The sequence below is a fragment of the Antechinus flavipes genome, chromosome 2, assembly GCF_016432865.1.
Source record: "Antechinus flavipes isolate AdamAnt ecotype Samford, QLD, Australia chromosome 2, AdamAnt_v2, whole genome shotgun sequence".
Lineage (NCBI taxonomy): Eukaryota > Metazoa > Chordata > Mammalia > Dasyuromorphia > Dasyuridae > Antechinus > Antechinus flavipes.
The window spans coordinates 386,905,914-386,929,701 of record NC_067399.1 but is presented as its reverse complement, the minus strand read 5'-3'; the positions used below and the strand labels follow the sequence as shown (position 1 = coordinate 386,929,701).

General features: G+C 35.4%; 1 protein-coding gene across 1 annotated transcript; it reads left to right on the top strand.

Annotated features, from left to right (window-relative positions):
- CDC23 (cell division cycle 23) lies at positions 1–23,536 on the top strand. The gene is given in 17 exon segments (XM_051978470.1): positions 1–167; positions 261–333; positions 10,156–10,267; positions 10,270–10,292; positions 12,989–13,031; positions 13,344–13,449; positions 14,068–14,200; positions 16,139–16,316; positions 16,396–16,493; positions 16,656–16,737; positions 20,185–20,338; positions 20,454–20,573; positions 21,010–21,085; positions 21,489–21,550; positions 22,179–22,257; positions 22,339–22,458; positions 22,611–23,536. Coding segments are annotated over 17 exon segments (1,785 nt in total). The 5' UTR covers positions 1–12; the 3' UTR covers positions 22,782–23,536.
- The last annotated feature ends 252 nt before the right edge of the window (positions 23,537–23,788 follow it).

Here is a 23,788-nt window from a genome sequence, read left to right as displayed (position 1 = left end):
GGAGCCAGGAAGATGGCTGCTTTGGTCTCCGTTGTGGCGGCATCTATGCCTTCTGTGGTGGCTTCGGGGACTTGCAGCGACTTCTCAGATCTGAGGGAAATCAAGAAGCAGCTCCTCCGGATAGCGGGGTTGAGCCGGGAGCGAGGTTTGCAACATAGTGGGAAATGGTAAGGCTTCAGGATAATGAGTGGGAAGGCGGGCCTGGACCCTCTGCTGCAGATACCCCTTTGCCTTACTGTCTCGGCCTTTCTCTGTTTCAGGGCCTCGGAACTGGCCTTCTCTCTGGCCCCGTTGCCCTTGTCTGAGCTGCCGCCGCCTCCACCCATCACTGAGGTAATGACTTTTCCCATCGTATTCCCCCACCTCCGGTACAGGTGCTTGAATAATGACCTTATCTCCCGGCCCGGAATTTACAAAACCCTTTACATAGCACGTTTCTTTGATCTCCCGTGGTGTTCTTGTTAAGGAAAAAAGGACACCAATTCAGGTATTGTCTCCATGTTAGAAATGAGAAAAAGCGAAGCTCAAAGGAGCAAACTGAGTGAATAGTATAGAATGTACAGGCGGAAAGGGCCTTAGAGATCTTTTGACTCAGTCTCCTTATTTTGAACTAAAACTTGAGACCCTAAGAAATAAAGTGACATGTCCGGAGCCATCCAGCTAGTAAATGGGAGAATCCTAACTCAGAATGAAAAAGGACTATTAGGTCATGTAGTCTACAAGGATTACCCTCTACATCTTGAACTTGACATTGGTTATCTAGTCTCTACTTAGAAATTTTGATCTCCCATTATCTAGTGAGCATCATGTTTTACTTTAGGACACTTCTAGTTTAGGAAGTTTTGTCTTTATGTTGACTCTATATTTGACTCTGTAACATATACTTAGTATGCTTCTTGTTCTTTCCTTTGTGGCCTACTAGAGCATATCTAATTCCTCTTCCATGGACAGCCCTCCATAAATTTCAGTCAGTCAGCAAACACTTTTTAAGTACATGGCATGTAGGAGCAGTAAGGTGGCATAGTGGATAGAGCTGTAGACTTGGAGTCATAAAGAGTAGAGTTCAAATGTGACCTCATATATCAACTATGTGACCCTGAGCAAGTCATTTAACTTCTATCTGCCTAAAATTGGAGAATGAAATGACAAACCATACCAGATCTTTGCCAAGAAAATCTCATGGACAAGTTCATAGGGATATGAATTCAGACACAACTAAACAACAGCAACAAATATGGCATATACTTTGCTAGATATTAGTTTCTTAAACTGATTAGTGATCCCATATGGGTTCTTGTAATTGAATGTAGAGGTCATGAAATTATCATTTATTATTAATAAATGTTTGATTTGCATAGCTATTTAATATACTCAGGGTCACATAAACTTTCTCAGGCAAAAAGAAGTTAGTAGTGGGGAAAAAATGTAAAAAGCTCTTTGCAAGATAATGTGGATACAAAGAGAAAAAAAACCAAAACTTTCTACTATGTGTGTGTGTATGCACACGTTTATGAGGTCCATCTCTAGTTGTCCTGATCTGTATCTGGATCCTGATGGTTCTGGAGGAGAAAATGAGGCAGGTGACTTCTTTGCACAGCTCTCCCTCACTTAAATCTAATTCGCTTTCATGTCATGATATTACCTTCCTGATGTTATGTTATATGCAAGGTTGGAAGTGCATTCATAGTTTGAGGGAATCATGCTTCATGTAAAGTATTTGAACTATATCTTGAAAGATATGATTCTATGAGAAAATGTAGTAAGAGTGTATTCCAGTAAGAGTGTAGGGAGGAGCCAATGCAAAGACTCTTAACTATAGGGCACTTTGCTGGGTGACTGCTGGCAAGTATCCTCTCTTAAAGAAAAGGTTGCAGGGAAATGACGTATAGGGATAGAATGGAATGTTAGAAGGTTGTGGTTAGAGGAATATCAAAAGTTTGGGTCAAGAAAGTATAATTGGATACTTATGTGTATAGTGAGATCCAGAATGTAAATATCCCTGGAAAATGGGAAGAAGACTTGGAAGATTGGAAGAGTAGGTCATGGGACTTGAAATTGATGGACTGAGAAGTTAGGTTGTTTGAGGAATTATCAACAAAAATGTAGAAGTATAAAAAAGGAGCTAGGAAGAAGAGGAAGACAATGAGCCAGGTGCTGAATTCTTCGAGAATGGAGGAAAAATAACCTAGGAGTTATAGACAATAACTATTATGATTTGAGTAAGGTGGAAAAATTGTAATTGAATGAAGTCAAAAGAAGAGGTTTCTGAATGATATTCACAAAATCAGTAGCAGTGGGGAACAAGCATTGCTACTCAGTGTAGGTTGTGTGAATTAAGATTCAACCAGTGCTGAAGAAAATGGCAAGGTATGTTATATTCTTTAGGGGAAGCCAGGTGTCCCTTAGAACAAGATGATGGAGTATGAGAGGAAGAGGTCCAAAAAGAAAGGAAATTTGTTGACTATAAAAGATGAATTCCAGAGGGCACAGTAGGAGCTGTCAAGATTGGAGTGAGAGATTGAGTAAGTTTGAGGACTGTGAGGTTGACAGAGTTGGAAATAGAGGTTGGGCATGGTTTATTTTTAGGTAGTTGGTGATTAAGCAAACCCTGGATTGGGAGAGTAGTTTGAAGACAGCTTACATGTCTCCACTAAATTTTTCTTTCTCCAGGTTTTGTTAAACAATTTCATGGCAAGTGTTCTTACTCTATAACAGGAGTCCTCAAACTTTTAAAATAGGGGGCCAGTTCACTGTCCCTCAGACTGTTGGAGGGCTGGACTATAGTAAAAACAAAAACTTTATTTTGTGGACCTTTGAATAAAGAAACTTCATAGCACTGGGTGATGGGGATAAATGTCCTCAGCTGCTGCATCTGGCCCGCGGGCCGTAGTTTGAGGACCCCTGCTCTATAACATAAGTGCTTCCAATTTTGTCATATTTTTTGTATTTTGCTAAGCATGTCTCCAGTCATTTGCTGTCTCTAGGTTCCTGTTCTGTAAAACTAGATACTAGACCTTGATCTTTAAAACTTCTTTCCATTCCACAATTCAACTTTGTGAGGGAAGGCAGAGCAGGGATTAATTATTCTCATTTTAACTGATCCCTTCCTAGTAATTTATATTCATTCGTGTTCTGTGTCCTTTCAGAATAGTCTTATGCATAGATCTATTATTTCGCTTTTCTACTCAATAATATTTAGTCGTTCCTCTAAGTACACTTCAAACTCCTTTGCTAGCATTCAAGCCCCTCAAACCTTTTTAGCTTATCTTTGTGCTCTAATTGAGCTAAACTAGACTACTCATAGCTCTTGAACAGGTGCCTATGCCTTTGTTGTCAGTATACCTTGTGCCTGGAATAGTCTCCTTTTTTTTTTATGGCCTGTAGAATTCTTGTGCATCATTTAAAGTTCAGTAAAATGGTCTCTAGGAGGCACAGTGGAGAGAGGCATAGATTTGTAGTAGTAGTATAGTTTCTGTCTCTGATATTTGTGTGTGATTTAGGCAAGTTATTTAATCTCCCTGTGCTTCAGTGCCCATCATCTTTAAGTGATTTTAAAAATCTCTTCCTGCCCTAAATCTAATCCTAATTTTTCCCAGAGTCTTTTTCTGATTCCTCTATTTCTATCAGTTAGTAAATCAATGAAGTACCTGTTACATGCCAATCTGAAACTTAAGAGTTATAAACAATGCCAATTAGGTATCTGAGATAGGACATCTGGAGTCATATTTTCTAGAATGTCAGATTTCCATAGCCCTAATTATCTCAGTTCTAATGGGGCAGAAAAGGGGGATTGCAACCAGGGAAACTGGCAGAACAATAAAAGGCAACTGTGGCACAACAGGCTGACTATAGCTTCCTCTTTCTAGTTGTATATTTATTTCTTCTATAATCATTATAGCATTTCTTTTCATATTTGTATTGTTTATATTTGTCATTTCTTAAGGCACAATAGTAATTCTCAGTATTCATATAACAGAATTTGTCTGATGCTTCCTCACCTGTCATGCAAATGGTTTTTTTCCCCTTCATTTTTGTGACCTTTTTGTATTTTTTATTCTTTTTCTTTTGGATCTCTGAACCCTCCCTAGATGTCCTGAGGTTTACTGGCTAGATTTGTTTTTTTTTTTTTTTTAATAACTTTTTATTGATAGAACTCATGCCAGGGTAATTTTTTACAGCATTATCCCTTGCATTCACTTCTGTTCCGATTTTTCTCCTCCCTCCCTCCACCCTCTTCCCCCAGAGGGCAAGCAGTCCTTTACATGTTGAATAGGTTACAGTATATCTTGGATACAATATATGTGTGCAGAACCGAACAGTTTTCTTGTTGCACAGGGAGAATTGAATTCAGAAGGTATAAATAATCCGGGAAGAAAAGCAAAATGCAAGCAGTTTATATTCATCTCCCAGTGTTCTTTCTTTGGGTATAGCTGCTCCTGCCCATCTTTGCTCAATTGAAATTGCTCAATTGAATTAGCTCTCTTTGTCGAAGAGATCCACTTCCATCAGAATACGTCCTCAAACAGTATCATTGTTGAAGTATATAATGATCTCCTGGTTCTGCTCATTTCACTTAGCATCAGTTCATGTAAGTCTCGCCAGTCCTCTCTGTATTCATCCTGCTGGTCATTCCTTACAGAACAATAATATTCCATAACGTTCAGATACCACAATTTAGTCAACCATTCTCCAATTGATGGGCAGCTAGATTTGTTTTTTTAAGAACTATGCCTTAAACTAAAACCACTCTGATTGTCATTGATTGTCCAACAGTTGGTCCCAGGCCAAACCCTTTTGGTTGTTGGGGTCCTTAATTAAGATTGAATGTGAATATTTTGCTTTGGCCAGAAATCCTGAGAGTCTTCCCCTCCCAAACTTACATATGTTGGTGGGTTTTACTACTGTGAAAAAGGAGATTCTTTGCTTCAATTGCTACCTAGCCTTAATTACTGAATGGGTGCAGCCTTAATCAAACAAAACAGACCTGTTGAAGATCTTAGCTTAAAAAGGCTTAGGTCTCCCATTGTATTCAAGGCCATCTCGAGTGTCTTGATCTAGATATGGGCACTGGACTCAGATGTCTCTGGAGGGAAAAGTGGGACAGGAGACCTTGCACAGCCCTTCCTCTCTTAAATCCAATTCACTTGCATGTCATAGCATCACCTCTCTGATGTCATAGCCTCTTCAAGAATGGAGAATAACTCAACAAGGCAGAGAGATTAGATCTGTGATTTCAGTGACATAAAGAATTCTTGGATGACCTCATCCTCTGCCAATGCAGATCAGCCTTTTTCTTCAATTTATAATCTTAAGTAGTTGCTCAGAGCACTTAGAGATAAAGGAACTAGTTCAGGGTCACTCAACCATTATGTGCCATATTGCAATATTTCTAAGTTTAGTATTTTATAATTTCTTAACTTTTTCTTTAGGTTCTAGAAGATTGTTTTTGTTAATGTTTCATTCATTTGCAAAAGGGGGGGGGCTACATTTTCTACCTATTCTATATGTGTTAAATTTAGTTTCTTTGTCATCTATAAATGTTAGTATTTCTTCTTTATTTTTGCTGGCAATACTCCATTATTGGGGCACTTTGAAATCTCTTACTATTAATTATTTGTTTTCTTTTATAATTTTCCTATGCCATTAAATATGTAGATGTTTAATATTTCTATTCTATTGTCAGTGATATGTCATAAGCATGATTTTCTTATTTCTTTTTAAAAATTTATTTAATATTTCCCTCAGTTACGTTTGAAACAAATTTTTTACATTTTTTAAAAAAAACTTTTGGGTTCTAGACCCCCAACTCCCATTAATCACATGTGAAATTCTACAAAACACTTCCATAAGTCATGTTGTGAAAGAAAACCTAGATCCCCCACCCTGATTAAAAAAAATCTTCAAAAAAAATAGTTAAGGGAAGAAAGGGAAGAGGGAGAATGCTTCAATCTAATCAGACAAAATCAGTTTCTTCTCTGGCATGGATAGGATTTTTCATCCTAAGTTCTTCAGAGTAGTTGTGGCTCATTGTACTGTTGAGAACAGCAAACTGGTCATTCCAGAACATTGCCATTACTTTGTATATAATACATTTCACTTTTGCTTGAATTCAAAAAACCTTTCCAGGTTTTTTTCTGAGAGCGTACTGTTCATCATTTCTCCTAGAACAATAATATTCCATGACAATTTATTCAGCCATTCCCCAATTAATGGGTATCTCCTCAATTTCCAATATTTTGACCCGATAAGAGAGCTTGCTACAAATATTTTTGTACATATAGGTCCTTTTTTTTTTTTTTCTTTTAAATCTCTTGGTGTTCATGCCTAGTAGTGGTATTGTTAGATCAAAGGATATGCATGAATTTATAGTCTTTTGAGCATAGAATATATCTTTTGATTATCAATTGGGATATGGCTCTTTTTTAATAAATTTTAATCAGTTCTCTCTCTGAGAAATAAGCCTTATTAGAGAAGCTTGCTTTAAAAACTTTTCTACAGTTATTATTGCTAATTGTATTTCCCCCCATTCTATTTTTTTCTCTTTTTTTACCTTCTCCCTCCTCAAAAGTGTTTTGCTATTGACCACTCCCTCCTCCAAATATGCCTTCTGTTTTATCACTCTCCTCACTTCCCATATCCCATTCCCTCCTATTTTTCTGCAGGGTTAGATAGATTTCTATATTCATATTGAATGTGTATATTACTTCCCTTTTGAGCCAGTTCTAGAAAGAGTAAGATTCATGTACTTCCCTTTTCCTTTCCCTCTTCTCCTCCATTGTAAAAGCTTTTTCTTGCCTCTTTTTTATGTCAAATAATTTATACCATTTCACTTCTCCCTTTCCCTTTCTCCCACTACATTCTTCTCACCTCTTAATTTAATCTTTTTTTTTTTTTTTAGGTATTTTCCTTTCATATTCAATTCACACCTGTGCCCTCTGTCTATATATATTCTTTCAAACTGCCATAATAAGTTCTAATGAGTTACAAGTGTCATCCTCACATATAGTAATGTAAATAGATAAATCTTAAGTCTCTTATGATATCAATTTCCTGACTACCTCCTTATGCTTCTCCTGAGTTGTGTATTTGAAAATCAAATTTTCCATTTATCTTTGATCTTTTCATCACAACTGCTTGAAAATCCTCTATTTCATTGAATGTCCACCTTTTCCTCTGAAGGATGATACTCAGTTTTGCTGGATAGATGATTCATGGTTATAATCCTGGCTTCATTGCTCTCCAAAATATTATATTCCATGTTTTTCAGTCTTTTTATGTAGAGGCTACTAAATCTTGTGTTATCCTGATTGTAGTTCCACTATGTTTAAATTATTTCTTTCTGGATGCTTGTAATATCTTCTCTGTGAATTGGGAATTTGGGAATTTGACTATACTATTTCTGGGAATTTTCATTTTGGAATCTCTTTTAGGAGGTGAAGGATAAGTTCTTTCAATTTTTATTTTACCCTCTGATTTTTAGAATATAATAATAGAAAGGCAGTTTTCCTTGATAATTTCTTGAAAGATGATGTTCAGGCTCTCTTTTTGATTATAACTTTCATGTAGACCAATAATAATAATAATAATAATTCTTTTGGTTTTGCTTTATTGTATCTTGATTTCTCATAAAGCCATTAGCTTTCATTTGCTCAATTCTAATTTTTCAGGAATTGTTTTCTTCAGTGAACTTTTGTACCTCCTTTTCCAATTGGCAAATTTTGCTTTTTAAGGCATTTTCCTACTTGGCTTTTTGAGTTTTTTGGCACCTAATTTTTCTTCTGTCTCTTCTTCTTGATTTTCAAAATCCTTTTTGTGTTCTTCTATGGCTTGAGCGCCACCTCCTCTCCCCCCCCCCCCCCCCCCCCGCCCCCATTTTTTTTGGAGGCTTTGGATTTTGCTTTGACTTTATCTTATGAGTGAGTGTGTATGTTTTGCTCTTTCTTATTGCCATAGTAACTTAATATGGTCAGAAACTTTTTTTGTTATATACTCATTTTCCTAGCTTCTTATTTGGCTTTTAAAACTCTTTGTAAAAGTTAGGGCTTTGTTTTCAGGGTAGAGGGTGCATTGTCCCAAGTTTCAGGGATTTTGTGCAGCTCTTTTTTAAGAAATCCTTCTAGGGACCTATCACAAGCCCTCTTTTCTGCCCTGGAACTGTTAGGAATGTCCTGCCTACTATAGCTGTAAAATCTAATGTGCTAAAATAAGAGTCCTTCCTTGCTGGGCTGGAGCTGGAATTGTATTGGTGTGACCTAGACTAGGACTGCATGCTAGATTCTCACAGACCTTTTCTGCTGACCTTTTTAAATTGTCTTCAGCTGGAAAATATTCTCTTTCTTGAAGTGTTTTGATGTTCTTAAAATTTGTTTATAGTCGTCATTTAAAGGAATTTTGAGTGGTTTGGGGAAGAGGTTGGATGAGTTCCTGCCTTTACTCTGCCGTCTTGTCTCTATTTCCCCTTATGTATTTATTTGTCTCTGTTTCCCCTTGTGTATTTATTAAGATGTCTAATATGAATTCAATTTTTTTTTCCAGTAGCAGTACTGCAATTTTTAGATTTTTAGAGAATATGCGAACATAGTAAATTTTAGTCCATCCAATTTGTCTTTTACTGCATTAGGTGGTTTTCTATAGTTGCATATTATTAAATATTGTTTTTAATCCATTTAAAATTTAAAATTTTTTATAATGTAATTCATTGAAGGTTATAGCTTTTGAATTTAATTTATTCTCTATCACTGAGTGTCTTAAACTTTTTCCACTCGTGAATCAAACATTTTGCCCAAGAAATTTTTATATGATGCTGTGTATATAAGAATATAAAATAGGTATTCAAATCCAGTATTTACTGGTAATAAATCACATTTTAGTTGCAAGACCCCATATGGGGTCATGACCCACAGTTTAAAAAGTTAGACTCTATCAGACTTTTTTTTTTTTTTAGAAAGAGTACCATCTTTCTTGTTTTACTTTACCAATCCTCTAAACTTTAGTATACATTTGCCTAATCCTAAATTTAATTATATTTTCTATTAACTCTATAACCTTTAAATAAATTCAATTTTTGTATTTTCTTCTATGTGATGGAAGTTTTGCTCTAGGATTGTTTCCCTTTTTACCATTCTATTGTTTTTTGCCTTTTTTTTTTCTATTTCTCCTTTCTTAGTAAATATAATACTCATAATCATCTTATTCTTCTTCTTTGCATTTTTTTCTTCTCAAGCCTATTTGCTTTTCAAAACAACTATTCTTTTGATTATTCTTGCATAATTTCTCATGGTTTACACTGAGATTACAACTTATTCAGAGTTGTTTGTAACTCTTTTTAAACTTTGATGATACTCTGCTTTTTTGTTGATTTTGTATATTAAAAAATGTTCTTCCCTCCCATTAGACTAAATTCACATGAATCCTAAATTGTAATCTTTTGTGACAAAAGGAATGTTAATCTTATCTGGAAGATTGATTTTGGGGGGATAAAGTCCTATTTTAATTTTCAGATTAATTTCTATTTTTCTCCATCAGATAGTTTTGAAAACAATGTGTACTATTTATTACATAGTTTTTAAAGAAAAATGGAGATTTTCTGATTTCATATTGAATTCTCTTGTGTTATATACATCAACTTTTTTTTATTTTAAGTTAAAAATGAATTTAAAATTATTTTAAAGAATAGTTTAAATTAGCAATTATTTTGCATTTATATGGGACTTTAATCTTAAATATTATATGATTTGTAATATTCTCATAAATAGGTATTGTTATTCTTGAATTAATGTAATTTAACAGCAAACAGTGATTTTTGGGGTAATTGTTTTAACAATTCAATCCCTTTTCTAAGACCTTCATATCAGTCAGCAGCAGAGCCAAGATCTGACAATTCAAAAAGATTTTGCCTGTATTCAAATTTTCAGTTTTTTCTAGGTATATATTTCTTGGTTTATGTCAATATAAGTGATGACTTTAACATTAAACTATATAGGAAATTTTCTTTTTAGAAATTTGGTCTCATAAATTTTCAACATTAATAAAGAAGTTTACAGATGTATTACCTGGAATCTCATTGCTTACACCCTACTACCTGTGTTTTTCTTCTCCCAGCTTTTTCTTTTCCCCTATAAGAAAAAAACCATCTCTCCAAATTGTCTTTTCTAGGAAGATGCACAAGATTTGGATGCTTACACTCTAGCCAAGGCCTACTTTGATGTAAAAGAATATGATCGGGCAGCTCACTTCCTTCGTGGTTGCAAGAGCCAGAAAGCCTATTTCTGTATATGTATTCAAGATACTTGGTGAGTGCTATACCAGATATGAAAAAAAAATATTTATTAAATGCTTACTATATGCAAGCACTACTCTAAGTGCTGGGGATATGAACAGAAAAACAAGACAGTCCAAACTCTTAAGGATCCCATATTCTAATTGCGAAGATTACACAAATATGTTTTATTTGCAAATGAAAATTACTGTAGTCCTTAGGATATAGCAACCTCTTTGACGTTACTGCCACAAAAAATTGAACCAGCTTTTGATGTTGAATCATTTGACAATGCCAAGGACTTTGGTAGTAAGAATTTTTCTGGGTCTTTAGTTGTTGTGGCTGTAGCACCTGTAGTATGCTTAATGTGGTTTTCTTATTGGGCACCAAAAAGAAAAAATGTTTTCCTTTGATTATGTAGCAGGATCTAGGATCATTTTTACTTACTTATAGGGTCAAGTCATCCTGCTAATGATTCATTCCCTTAATATTTTTTCATTTTGAACTTTAAAGTAGCCCAGACAGATGTTGAATAATTTATTATTAATAAAATTACAACATATTTTTCTTTATCAGTTAACTCAAGGCTCTTTCCCTCTTCATTATATATCACTTATTTAATAAAGCAGAAGAATCTCCTTTCCCAACAGTAGTTATTTATAACTCTCTCTGTATTTACATCCCTTAATTTTTTAGGATTAAATAAATGTTAAAGTTACTGGGTGTATAGTTTATTAATGATAGAATTGCTAATAAAACAGATAATTATTTACAGTATTTTAGTTGTGAGAGAGTACAGCCAGAGTAATCTTAGTTTGATGGCAAATGATTTGTTTTCTCTCCTAGAAACACAATTCTACCATTTGGTTGGCTCAAGATACTAATTAATGTCTCAAGAATTCTCTTCATATTCTTAAATTCAGTTTCTCAAGAATAAAATACTTTAATTTTTTATCTTCAGCCCTCAGAGGTTAACAGTCACTGTAGAATGCATTATAAATTCGAGTTTTCTATAGACTCTCCACAAAACTGTTTTTACAATGTTTCTCCATGAATTAACAGTTGACAGTACTAAAAAGAAAGACGTTTCTCTTAATTTTCTTTTTGTATTTCTTCTTCAGAACTATTCATAGATCATAATTGAAACCAAACAAATTGTCCTTGACTTTGGAGAATCTCCTAGAATGACAGTTATAATACAGCTGTAACTCCAAACTGCCCCTCAATATCCCATTTGGCTCTTAAAGATACAATAACAATATTTATAGCCTTTATGGGAGAGTCCAGGGAACTAGATGTTCCTCTTAAATTGTGGTATCAATAGGCAGACAAAGGATTCCTTATTGAAATAGCTTCCTAAATAACCTACTAGGGTGATAGAAGAAACTTAGAAATATTTGTTGAGGTACAAGGTAGTCTGGCTTTTCTTAATCTAAAAATCTCATTTGATGCATTTTGTTTCATTCAAAGCTGTTAAAATTGGTTGAAGGCACTTTGCCCACATTTCTTGGCCTCCCAAAGCTGTAATGGACCTTTTCAGTGCTGTTTTATGTTTTTCTTGTCATACAATGTACCCTCAAACTGTCTGACGTGTAGCAATAAAGTTGTGAGCCATGAAAGAGCATCTTTTGGCAAACTCACTTAAATTGTGAGCTTTGAGCATAGTATTATTAAACTAATTTTTAAAATTGTACTTATAGACTTTATAGTTTTCTTTTAGATACTCTATTCAAAAGAACTTCAAGATATTAAAAATGTTTTAGAAAAGCATTTATAAATAAAAGAACCAGTATTTTTTGAAATATGGAAGATGTATTTTTTAAAATTTATTTTTAATACATATTGATTTATGAATCATATTGGGAGAAAAAAATCAGAGCAAAAGGGAAAAATCATAGGGAAGATTAAAAAAAAAAACAGAAAAAAGAAGTGAACACAGCATGTATTGATTTACATTGTCTCCTTAATTCTTTTTCTGAATGCAGATGGCATTTTCTGTCCAAAGTTTATTGGGATAGCTTTGGATCACTGAACCACTGAGAAGAACCAAGTCTTTCATAGTTGATCATCACAATATATATTCTTTTGAGAGCAAATACATAATCAAAACTTTAGAGAGCGATAAAATAGGACAGATATATGTATTGGCAATTGGAGATACTGTTTTGAGTAGAATAGGGCCTTTATGAAGAATTTAAGAATATAGACTAAATTTTTATTGTTTTAAACATATTTAAGAATGAACAGTAAAAGGACAACAACAAGATTATATGATGATCAATACTGATGGACGTGGCTCTTTTCAACAATGAGATGATCCAGGCCAGTTCCAATGATTTTGTGATGAAGAGAGCCATCTACATCCAGAGAGGACTATGGAATTGAGTGTGGATCACAACATAACATTTTCACTTTTTGTTGTTGTTTGCTTGCATTTTATTTTTCTTTCTCTTTTTTTTCCTTTTTTATTTGATTTTTCTTGTGCAGAAAAATAATTGTATAAATATGTATGCATATATTGGATTTAACATTTTTACCATGTTTAACATATATAGAATAATTTGCCATCTAGGAGAGAGGGAGGGAAAAATTGTAACACAAGGTTTTGCAAGGATTAATGTTGAAAAATTATCCATGCATATGTTTTGAAAATAAAAAGCTTTAATTAAAAAAAAGCAGCATAAAACAAGAATGCACAGTAAAATCTTACTTTTTTATTTTCCTTTACAGTCTGGAGAAAAGAAAAAGGATGATGAAACAGTTGACAGTTTGGGTATGAAGTTCCTCAACTTACCTTTTGGAAAAAAATAACTAGCAAACTGATGTGTGTTGGATATGATTGTTGGACTGTGTAAGAGTTGAGTGGCCAAAGGCCTCACTTTTCAGCCAAATTAAGAAAAATTTAAGGTTGACTGGTTCCTTGTAGCCATCGTTTCCTAGAAGTACTAAGCAAGTATGAACTTTTCACTTTATGCCACAGGGAGTATTAACCTAAAAGAATAAAACAAACTAGTTTGATCTTCAGAGCTTTTTTTAAATTTTTTTTATTTTTTATTTTTTATTTTTATTTTTTTTATGTCTATAGGCCCCTTGGAGAAAGGACAGGTGAAGAATGAAGCCCTGAGAGAGCTAAGAGTTGAACTCAGCAAAAAGCACCAGGCACGAGAACTTGACGGATTTGGCCTTTATCTGTAAGTCTGGAAAATCATTGGAAGTTGTTTATTTGTTTTTTGTTTTTTTTTCCCTTCCTGAGTTTTTTGTGAGACGAGGCACAGCATAGCAAGGCACCAGGATATAGCAAAAAGGGCATTGGGCCAGAAGTCTAAAGACTTTGGGTTGAGTCCATGTTCTATCTCTCATTGACTGTGTGGTATTTAACAAGTCATTTAATTTCTAGAAGCCTCAGTTTCTACATCTTTCAAGTGAAATCAATTACACTTGCATATGGCATCTGGTGCCATGTGTCTTTTTTGTGAGTAGAGTTCTTTGTAAAATATAAAGCTCTGTATGATAATCACTATGTTTGGTGCAGTCTTAAGATTTGCCAAGTACTTTAGAAATAATATCTCATTTTTATCTTTACAACAACTCTAGGAAGTAGGTATTATTATTATTCTTATTTTACAAATGAGGTAACTGAGGCAAATGAAGTTAAGATCAGAGACTTAGTTATTATGTGTCTGAGGCTAGATTTAAACTAGCATCTTCCTGACTTTAGGAACTCTCTCATTTGGGTCACTTGAATAATAGTTGGCATGTGAAATCTTGATTTTTGCTTTGTTCTCCCTGATGATTTTCTCGTTTCCTAGATATGGGGTGGTGCTTCGGAAACTGGACTTGGTAAAAGAGGCCATTGATGTTTTTGTGGAAGCTACCCACATTTTACCTTTACACTGGGGAGCCTGGCTGGAGCTGTGTAATCTGATCACAGACAAAGAGATGGTAAGTAAAAAAACAAAACAGAAAAAGCTGGTAAGTTGAGAAAGAAGTTGTGGAAAATCTTTCTCGTGCGTTTTCTTTCTTTCTTTCTTTCTTTCTTTCTTTCTTTCTTTCTTTCTTTCTTTCTTTCTTTCTTTCTTTCTTTCTTTCTTTCTTTCTTTCTTTCGCTGAGGCAATTGGGGGTAAGTGACTTATCCAGGGTCACACAGCTAGGAAGTGTTAAAGTGACTGAAACTGGATTTGAACTCAAATCTTCCGACTTCAGGGCTGGTGCTCTATCCACTGCACCACCTAGCTGCCCCCCCACGTGCATTTTCCATCCTGTGCACTAGTTAACTGGAATATTTAACTAGTCCTTTCATTTGTTTATTGAAATTTTGCTTGCTAATGTAGCTGACTCATATATGTTTTTTGAATTATTTTGCTACTATAGAGATCTGATCTTGAAGTTAAAGATTGCTGGCTAGTTAGTGATCATTTGTGGCTATTCTTGTTTCATGTTTAATATTAGCTTAGTTTCAAATTAGATTAGAAAATTATTTTTTCATATGGAGTTTTTCTGTATTTTAACTTTGTTACCTTCCAAGAAGACTGTTTAGCCTTTAGGAATATTTAGGAATATTTTTTCTGACCTTAAGAATTGAATTAGATGAATTTAGTTGCTTTTCCAGGATTTCTTTTGTAAATTCTGTGGAAATTTTGATAATTTCTTTGATGTTGATGTCTTTAGCATTTTAGAGCTAGATTATCTTTAGAGTTTATTTCTGTTTTTTTTTTTTTTTTTCAGGTATTATTAGATTCCCTCAAAGGAGACTGACAACAAGCTTTCTCTCTCTCTCTTTTTTTTTTTTTTTTGTTTTTTTTTGGTTGAGGCAGTTGGGGTTAAGTGACTTGCCCACAGTCACATCGCTCTGAAGTATTAATTATTTGAGGCTAGATTTGAATTCCAGTCCTCCTGACTTCACAACCAGTACCCTATCCACTGTGCCACCTAGCTGTCCCTTGGCATATTTAAAGAGCCAAGAATTGTCTGTCTTTCTTGGATCTCTCCTTCTCTTCTCCCCCAGTGAAGATGCTTCTTGATGACTTCGAAACCTGCATCTTTTTTTCTGTTCTTTCACCCAAGATTCAGTCACCTGGCTCTTTCTATATTTCCATATAGATATTTTGTGGTTACCTCAAACTTAACATTTCCAAAACCATACTCTTCCTTTTTCCTTGCAAATAAGCTTTTCAGTTTTCAACTTTCCTTTCTCTGGCAGTAGTACCATAATGTTTTGACTTTTCTTTTTCATTTTTCCCATTTTTAAAGAAAATTCTATTACATCTTTATACTATACAACTATACTACTATATATGTATGTGTGTCTGTAAATACATATATGGTATTATATATACATACCATATAAATATTTATAAATTATGAATATATATATATAAAATATATGTATAAATGAGAGAAAGAGATTTATTTCTCCCTCTTCCATGCTTGAACCCTTTATTCCATTTAGCTTCATTTCCTCGCTGTCCTCTTCACAATCTAGACTCATTTCCTCCCAACTGTTTTTTCACTATGGTATCCTTTTCTTTTCTCATCTACATGTTAACCATTCTTCAGAATCTTTTTTTGATGTTCTTCCTTCTCCTTGAAGCCTTCCCTAACTTGCCCTTTTCAGAATTTCTTAGTATAAAACAGTTACAATATAGCACTTAATTACGCTGTCTTTTGTTGATCATTGTTATTTTCTATGTTGATTTTGTTTCTTAAATTAGAGTTTAAAACTATTGAAGACTGGGATCTTATCTTTTATTTTGTTTAATACAGTGCTGAGCCCATAGTAGATACCTAGGAAGCTGCTGGTTGGTTGTTTGGGAGGGAGTTGGGAACATAAATGGCTAATTTGTAAATATATCTTTTCTTTGGATCTTAATTGCTGCCAGCTGAAGTTCCTGTCTTTGCCAGACACTTGGATGAAGGAATTTTTTTTGGCTCATATATATACAGAATTGCAGCTGATAGAGGAGGCCCTACAGAAATATCAATCTCTCATTGATGTGGGCTTTTCTAAGAGCACGTACATCATTTCCCAAATTGCGGTTGCCTATCACAATATTAGAGGTAAGTGAGGCAGGGTACTAAAATGATATCAACCATAAAAGAAGTATCCTATACTTACTGAACTCTCTTCATTATGCAGATATTGACAAAGCCCTTTCTATATTCAATGAATTAAGGAAGCAAGACCCCTACAGGATTGAAAATATGGATACATTCTCTAATTTGCTCTATGTTAGGGTGAGTTGTTTTTCCTTTTGTCTTGACTTTATCAAGTAACACTGATTTGGGTATGGATATTACTGAATTAATAATTTTTCTGACATTTAACTTTTTTTTTTTTGAGACGTTCTAGGGATTTCTTTTTTCCGTTATCAAATTTATTTTTTTCTCTCCCTTCAGAGCATGAAACCTGAACTGAGCTATCTGGCTCATAATCTGTGTGAAATTGACAAATATCGGGTAGAGACGTGCTGTGTAATAGGTAAAAGTCATTTTTTTAATTGGAGTGCTGTGAGTAGGTTGGGGAAAGGATTAAAGAAATTAGTCCTCCCAAAGAGATCATAAAAGGGGGAAAAGGACCCATATGTGCAAAAATGTTTATAGCAGCTCTTTTTGTAGTGGCAAAGAATTAAAAAATGAGTGGATATCCATCAGTTGGGGAATGGCTAAATAAGTTTTGGTATATGAATGTAATAGAATACTATTGTTTTGTAAGAAATGATGAACAGGCTGATTTCAGAAAAGCCTGGAAAAATTTACATGAATTGATAATTGAGTGAAGTGAGCAGAACCAGAAAAACATCGGATAGAGCAAAGCAAGATTGTGTGATGATCAGCTATGACAGGCTTAGCTTCTCTCAGCAATTCATTGATCCAAAGCAATTCCAATAAACTTTGGATGGAAAATGCCATCCTCATCTAGGAAAAAACAACCAAAAAAAGTCAGTCCTAGAACTAGACATGTTAAAATAGAAGGGGTTGTTTTTTTTTTCTTCTGCCTGGCAATTATGAATATTCTTATGAATAGGTGTTTCTGTTAAAGTGGTAAGCATCCAAACACTATATTTCATGATAGTAGGAAAACCTCGTTTTTCCTTGAGATCATGCTTAAAAGTATTAGATTCATTTCTTAATCTCTTAGCATTAGAATGGTGTAAACAAACTGAAGAGAGTTCACAAAATGGAATAGTCCTAGTAATGAGGACTTTTAAAGTAGAATGGGGGTGAGGACAATTTTGCCCAGATCCCTAAGAGAATTGGTCAAATTGCAGATTTCAGGACAATAGAATGGACCTGAGGTATCTTTCTTTGTTCCTTTTTCTGACCCTTGGAAAAATTAGTTGTGAGAGTTAGAGTTAAGTTGTTTTTTTCTTGAGAGAAATGTTTAAAACATTCAAGAGGGTACTTGGTACAGTTAAGAGAATTAGCTTCAGGATCAGGTCCTATTTCTAACACCCGCCAGCTATGTAATCTAATGAAAGTCTCTTACCAACTTTTTAGTGCTCTAGGAATTCTTCAGGGCAATAGCGGCTGATCTGATCTGCACTGATTGAGGATGTTTTCTCACCAGGAGTTTCCCTTACCAGTAAAATCATGGATATTTTTTTTTTTTAAATTTTTTAAAAGCATTTATTAAGCAACTGAATTGCAATTTTTGTACTTTTCAGTTTTTCTTATAATACAGTATTACATTTATAGAAAATGATTTATTCAGCTAATTTTTTTTTTATATAAATTTTATTTTATTTAATAATAACTTCGCATTGACAGAATCCATGCCAGGATAATTTCTACACGACATTATCCCTTGCAATCACTTATGTTTCGTTTTTTCCCCTCCCTCCCTCCCCCCCCCCCCCCCCCCCCCCAGGATGGCAAGCAGTCCTATATATGCTAAACATGTTGCAGTATATCCTAGATACAATACATATTTGCAGAACCGAACAGTTCTCTTGTTGCACAGGGAGAATTGGATTCAGAAGGTAAAAATAACTCGGGAAGAAAATCCAAAATGCAAATAGTTCACATTCATTTCCCAGTATTCCTTCTTTGGGTGTAGCTGTTTCTGTCCATCATTTCTCCAATGAAACTCAGTTAAGTCTCTTTGTCAGAGAAATCCACTTCCATCAGAATACATCCTCATACAATATCGTTGTCAAAGTGTATAATGATCTCCTGGTTCTGCTCATCTCACTTAGCATCAGTCCATGTAGGTCTCTCCAAGCCTCTCTGTATTCATCCTGCTGGTCATTCCTTACAGAGCAATAATATTCCATAACATTCATATACCACAATTTACCCAGCCATTCTCCAATTGATGGGCATCCATTCATTTTCCAGTTTCTAGCCACTACAAACAGGGCTGCAAACATTTTGGCACATACAGGTCCCCTTCCCTTTTTTAGTATCTCTTTGGGGTATAAGCCCAATAGAAACACTGCTGGATCAAAGGGTATGCACAGTTTGATAATTTTTTGGGCATAATTCCAGATTGCTCTCCAGAATGGCTGGATTCGTTCACAACTCCACCAACAATGCATCAGTGTCCCCGTTTTCCCGCATCCCCTCCAACATTCATCATTATTTTTTCCTGTCATCTTAGCCAATCTGACAGGTGTGTAGTGGTATCTCAGAGTTGTCTTAATTTGCATTTCTCTGATCAATAGTGATTTGGAACACTCTTTCATGTGAGTGGTAATAGTTTCAATTTCTTCATCTGAAAATTGTCTGTTCATATCCTTTGACCATTTATCAATTGGAGAATGGCTTGATTTTTTATAAATTTGAGTCAGTTCTCTATATATTTTGGAAATGAGGCCTTTATCAGAACCTTTAATTGTAAAGATGTTTTCCCAGTTTGTTACTTCCCTACTAATCTTGTTTGCATTCGTTCTATTTGTACAAAGGCTTTTTAATTTGATATAATCAAAATTTTCTATTTTGTGATTGGTAATGGTCTCTAGTTCATCTTTGGTCACAAATTTCTTTCTCCTCCACAAGTCTGAGAGATAAACTATCCTATGTTCCTCTAATTTATTTATAATCTCGTTCTTTATGCCTAGGTCATGGACCCATTTTGATCTTATCTTGGTGTGTGGTGTTAAGTGTGGGTTAAAATCATGGATATTGACCAAAAAACAAATTTAACCATTTAAACAATTCAGTGTAGACAGAGAAAAACTTACTAAAATAAGTATAATATAAGAAAAATTTTTATTTTTCTAATATAACTAGCTAAAAGAAAGAATGTGATAGAGATTGGGGGGAGGGAGGGGAGAAGGGTCTGAGATTCTGAAGAGAGAAGAAATGTGGAGAGACTTTAAGAAAGAAAAACTGACATCCATTTGCCCGATCCTACTATCCACAGCACATCTTTCCCTGCTTGCATCTGTTCCCAAGGCACTGGTCTAAATTGGCTTCTTTGTTAGGAGCCTTACCTTTTTTTTCACTCCTCTACCACTAACCAATATCATTGTCCAACCCAAATTCTTTGATGATTCCTCTTCAGTCATATCTCCTGTTTGACTCCTGTACTGCCATAATATGGCTCTTTAGCCTGCCTACCCACATTTGGTATTCCCACTATCCATTTTTTTCCCCTGACTGGACAGCTGGGATTCTGTCACTAGTCTTTTGCTTTTTCCTGTCTTACCTCCAAAGCTTCTCTTATTTTTAAATACTGTTTCAAGGTGTTTTTCATAGGATACTACATCCTACATCTTGCTATAGAAACTTTTCTAGATTTGCATGTTTTTATTAATTTTAACTGCATGACAGAAAATAACAGTTTTACATATGTTTAATTTAAGAAATTTGCCCTGATCCAGATGAAATAGACAAAATGCTGGTTTTGTCTCCAACTATATTCTTTTTATCCCAGGGAGTTTCTATTTGTGACTCTCTAGTTCTTATTTTCTGTTGTTCTCAGGTAATTACTACAGCTTACGTTCCCAGCATGAGAAAGCAGCCCTTTATTTTCAGAGAGCCCTAAAATTAAATCCCCGCTATCTTGGGGCTTGGACTCTCATGGGACATGAGTACATGGAAATGAAGAATACATCTGCAGCTATTCAAGCTTACAGGTGTGTATACATACTGGGGTGAGGCCAGGCTACCTTAGGGAAACAAGTATTTTGTGGGTATCAGCATTGTATGGATCTATTCTCATATGCATAACAATACATTTCCATTTCTCAGACATGCTATTGAAGTAAACAAGAGAGACTACAGAGCCTGGTATGGCCTTGGACAAACCTATGAAATTCTTAAGATGCCATTTTACTGCCTTTATTACTATCGACGGGCCCACCAACTTCGGTAAGTGTGACCACTTTGGTGTGGGACAATCTGATATAAATCAGGTCTAATTAGTGTACACTGATAGTGCACTCAAGGAATCAAAATTAATAATTTGACTTGTCAAAAATCTTTGAAAATTCTTTGGAGTCATTTAAAGTTTTTTTCCTTTGGGAAATTCCAATAAGTTTAGTAGTATGATTGCATAGGTCATTTCATCTGGATCAGGGCAAATTTCTTAAAATTAAGCATATATAAAACTGCTATCTTCTGTCATGCAGTTAAGATTAATAAAAACATGCAAATCTAGAAAAGTTCCTATACAAGACGTAGGATCTAGTATCCTTTGAAAAACACGTTGAAACAGTGGGATAGTCCATACATTGATTTGGGATGGTGGCAGTGGCTGGACAGAAGTTACAAATAGCTGTTGACTGTAACCTCCCTTATCTCATAGACCCAACGATTCTCGTATGCTGGTGGCCCTAGGAGAATGTTACGAGAAACTCAATCAGCTCGTGGAAGCCAAAAAGGTGCCTGGGGTTGGGTATTGGAGCATTGCATGACATTTTTGCAATTTAATAAAGGTTGGTCGGTCTGTTTCTGACTTCATTTGGTGTTAATCTGATGCATACGCCAGTCTCAAGCAGGGTACTTGCTGGGCTCTATATCTTGCCTGCTCATGTGCAGTTCTCTGTTCAGTGTCAGTCAGGCAAGGCAGTGCCGGAGGTCACAATCTGTGGAAAGTTGTCTGTGACCAGGTACTTGCCACCTGAGCTTTGTTGGCACTTGTTCAGTGTGAACAAGAAAGTGTTCTTCTGCACTGAGCACCAGCCTGAGCTCCTGCAGGGTTTGCTGAAGCCTGAGCCTCGAGGTAATTGTCTGCTTGTTGGTAGGCATGGGGTGGCTCCAGTAACCACTTTGTCCCTTTGGCAGTGTTACTGGAGAGCTTACGCTGTGGGAGATGTGGAGAAAATGGCTCTCGTGAAACTAGCAAAGTGAGTAAAAAAAAGACCAAACATTCTTAAGTGTTTCAGCCCTATATGCTCTGGAAGTGTCTGGGAGTACTCCTAATGGGATACTAAAGCTGTAGGACTTGTGAGAAGTCAAGAAATGTGATTTTTCCCTTAGGTCAATTAGGTCACATTACTATATCATGAATAAGTTCTTAAGTAGGTGAGGTGCTGCTAAGGAACTAATAGAACTTTACAAGCAGTACGTTGGTTTGATGAAAGGAAAAAATTAATCACATATTCAACAAGGCAAACAGAAAAACTTGTCCTATGCTGTCATTTTGCCCCTTGCTACAGCCAGGACAACTTAGAAACCCACATAACTTGTGATCACTTTAATAGGTGGGCTTTTTGTTTTTGTTTTGTTTTGGGGTTTTTTTGTAGTTAAATTTCCTCCAGAACTCTTCCCATATTTATCATTAGGAAAATAATGATTCTGTTTAATGGCTGTGACTATTAAATGTAGAGGTCACTGCTAATACTATGGTTGTTTACATTTAATTTTTTACTTTCATGTAGTCCAGTTTATTTTAGGCTCTGGGTCTGTGTTGATTATGTGTTGCTTAAATCTTGGTTCAGAGGTCTGTTTATGCTTACAATCCATTTCTTTCAGACTCCACGAACAGTTGACTGAATCAGAACAAGCTGCCCAGTGTTACATCAAATACATTCAGGATATCTATTCATGTGGGGTAGGTGTCAGAAGCAAAGGAGTTAAAAGTCAATGCATCTATTACTGTCACTTCATTAATTTCTGTTCTTTGCCTTTTTAGGAAATAGTGGAGCACCTGGAGGTGAGCACTGCTTTCCGATATCTGGCTCAGTACTACTTTAAATGCAAACTCTGGGATGAAGCCTCGGCCTGTGCACAGAAATGTTGTTCGTTCAATGATGTGAGTGCTAGTATTAAATCAAGATTCTGATTTAAACAGTTATCTTTCAAGGGTGGGGGTTGTCAGGCTGAGGAATATCTTTATTAAAAAGTTTTATTAAAAAAAGTATTGGCTTAACTTTTTTATAACTTGAGTAACATTATTTGTTTCAGACTCGAGAAGAAGGTAAAGCCCTACTTAGACAGATCTTACAGTTGCGGAATCAAGGAGAGACTTCTACCACAGAGATATCTGCTCCCTTTTTTCTACCTGCATCACTGTCTGCTAACAACACACCTACACGCAGGGTGTCTCCACTCAACCTATCTTCGGTCACACCATAGACTACTACTTTCTAGGCTGGATTGTCAGTCCCTTATTAAGTCCTGATTCATAGACAGAAGCTGAATGTGTTCTTCAAAGACCTTCAGTTTCTGCATTTGGATACCACTGCTTGAGGATTAGCAAGGGTCATTGCTCCAGCTGCAAGCTGATTGAATCCTGTCTGAAGACATTTTCTATTTGCTACAGTTATAGCAGCTGGACTTTTTAGGAAGCACTTTTCTCTCCCTCCTGACTCAGAGACAAGCTGCAGTTTTTAGTCCTCTTTCCCAAACAAAATATTTTTAAGAACAACTCCTTATGGCATTTTAGCAGGTAATGCTTCAAGAGCCTTGTTTCTTTGTTGCTTGGTGGGATTGTCCTTCTGAAGCTGAGGAAGGTAGACAACTCTTTTAATTAAGAGTTCCACTTTCATCACCTATGGGATGCTGTTGGAATGAGCCAAGTTGTTACAGCTGAATACTCAGAAGCAGGGTTGCTGAAACCTGCTTTTCAGGCTAGAAGGGCAAAGAGTTAAGCTGTTGATGCTATGTAAAGGGAGCTGAAGCCTGGACAGGCCCTTGGTTTCAGCTCTGGAGGTGTGGGGAAGAAAGATCAAGCTGTCTTACTCAAATGAACAATATTCATTATGTTCCTGTCTAAAATAGTGTATCTCACAAGTGGCTCTCTAACTTGTCATGGAGGAGAGGGAGAGCCTGGGCAGAAGACTCGTATCTGAAGAGCCAGTCTGTTTTAATAAAATATTTTTTTAATCCAACTTGCTACATTTATTTTTCCTAAATTGGATCAAGTGATGGAATTGTCATTTCAATACATTTTATATTAACCACAGCTTTGAAAAACTTCCTTGGGCTTCCTAATGTAATGTTCTTCTCTTTTCTAAAGTATAATAGTTCTCTCTGGGAGCAGATTTCTTGGGGGGGTTTCTGGAGGCCCCTTTAGTTTCAGTTCAGATCAATAATCACCTCAAATACAGTCAGTTATTAAAATACAGTCCTTTATTGTCTTT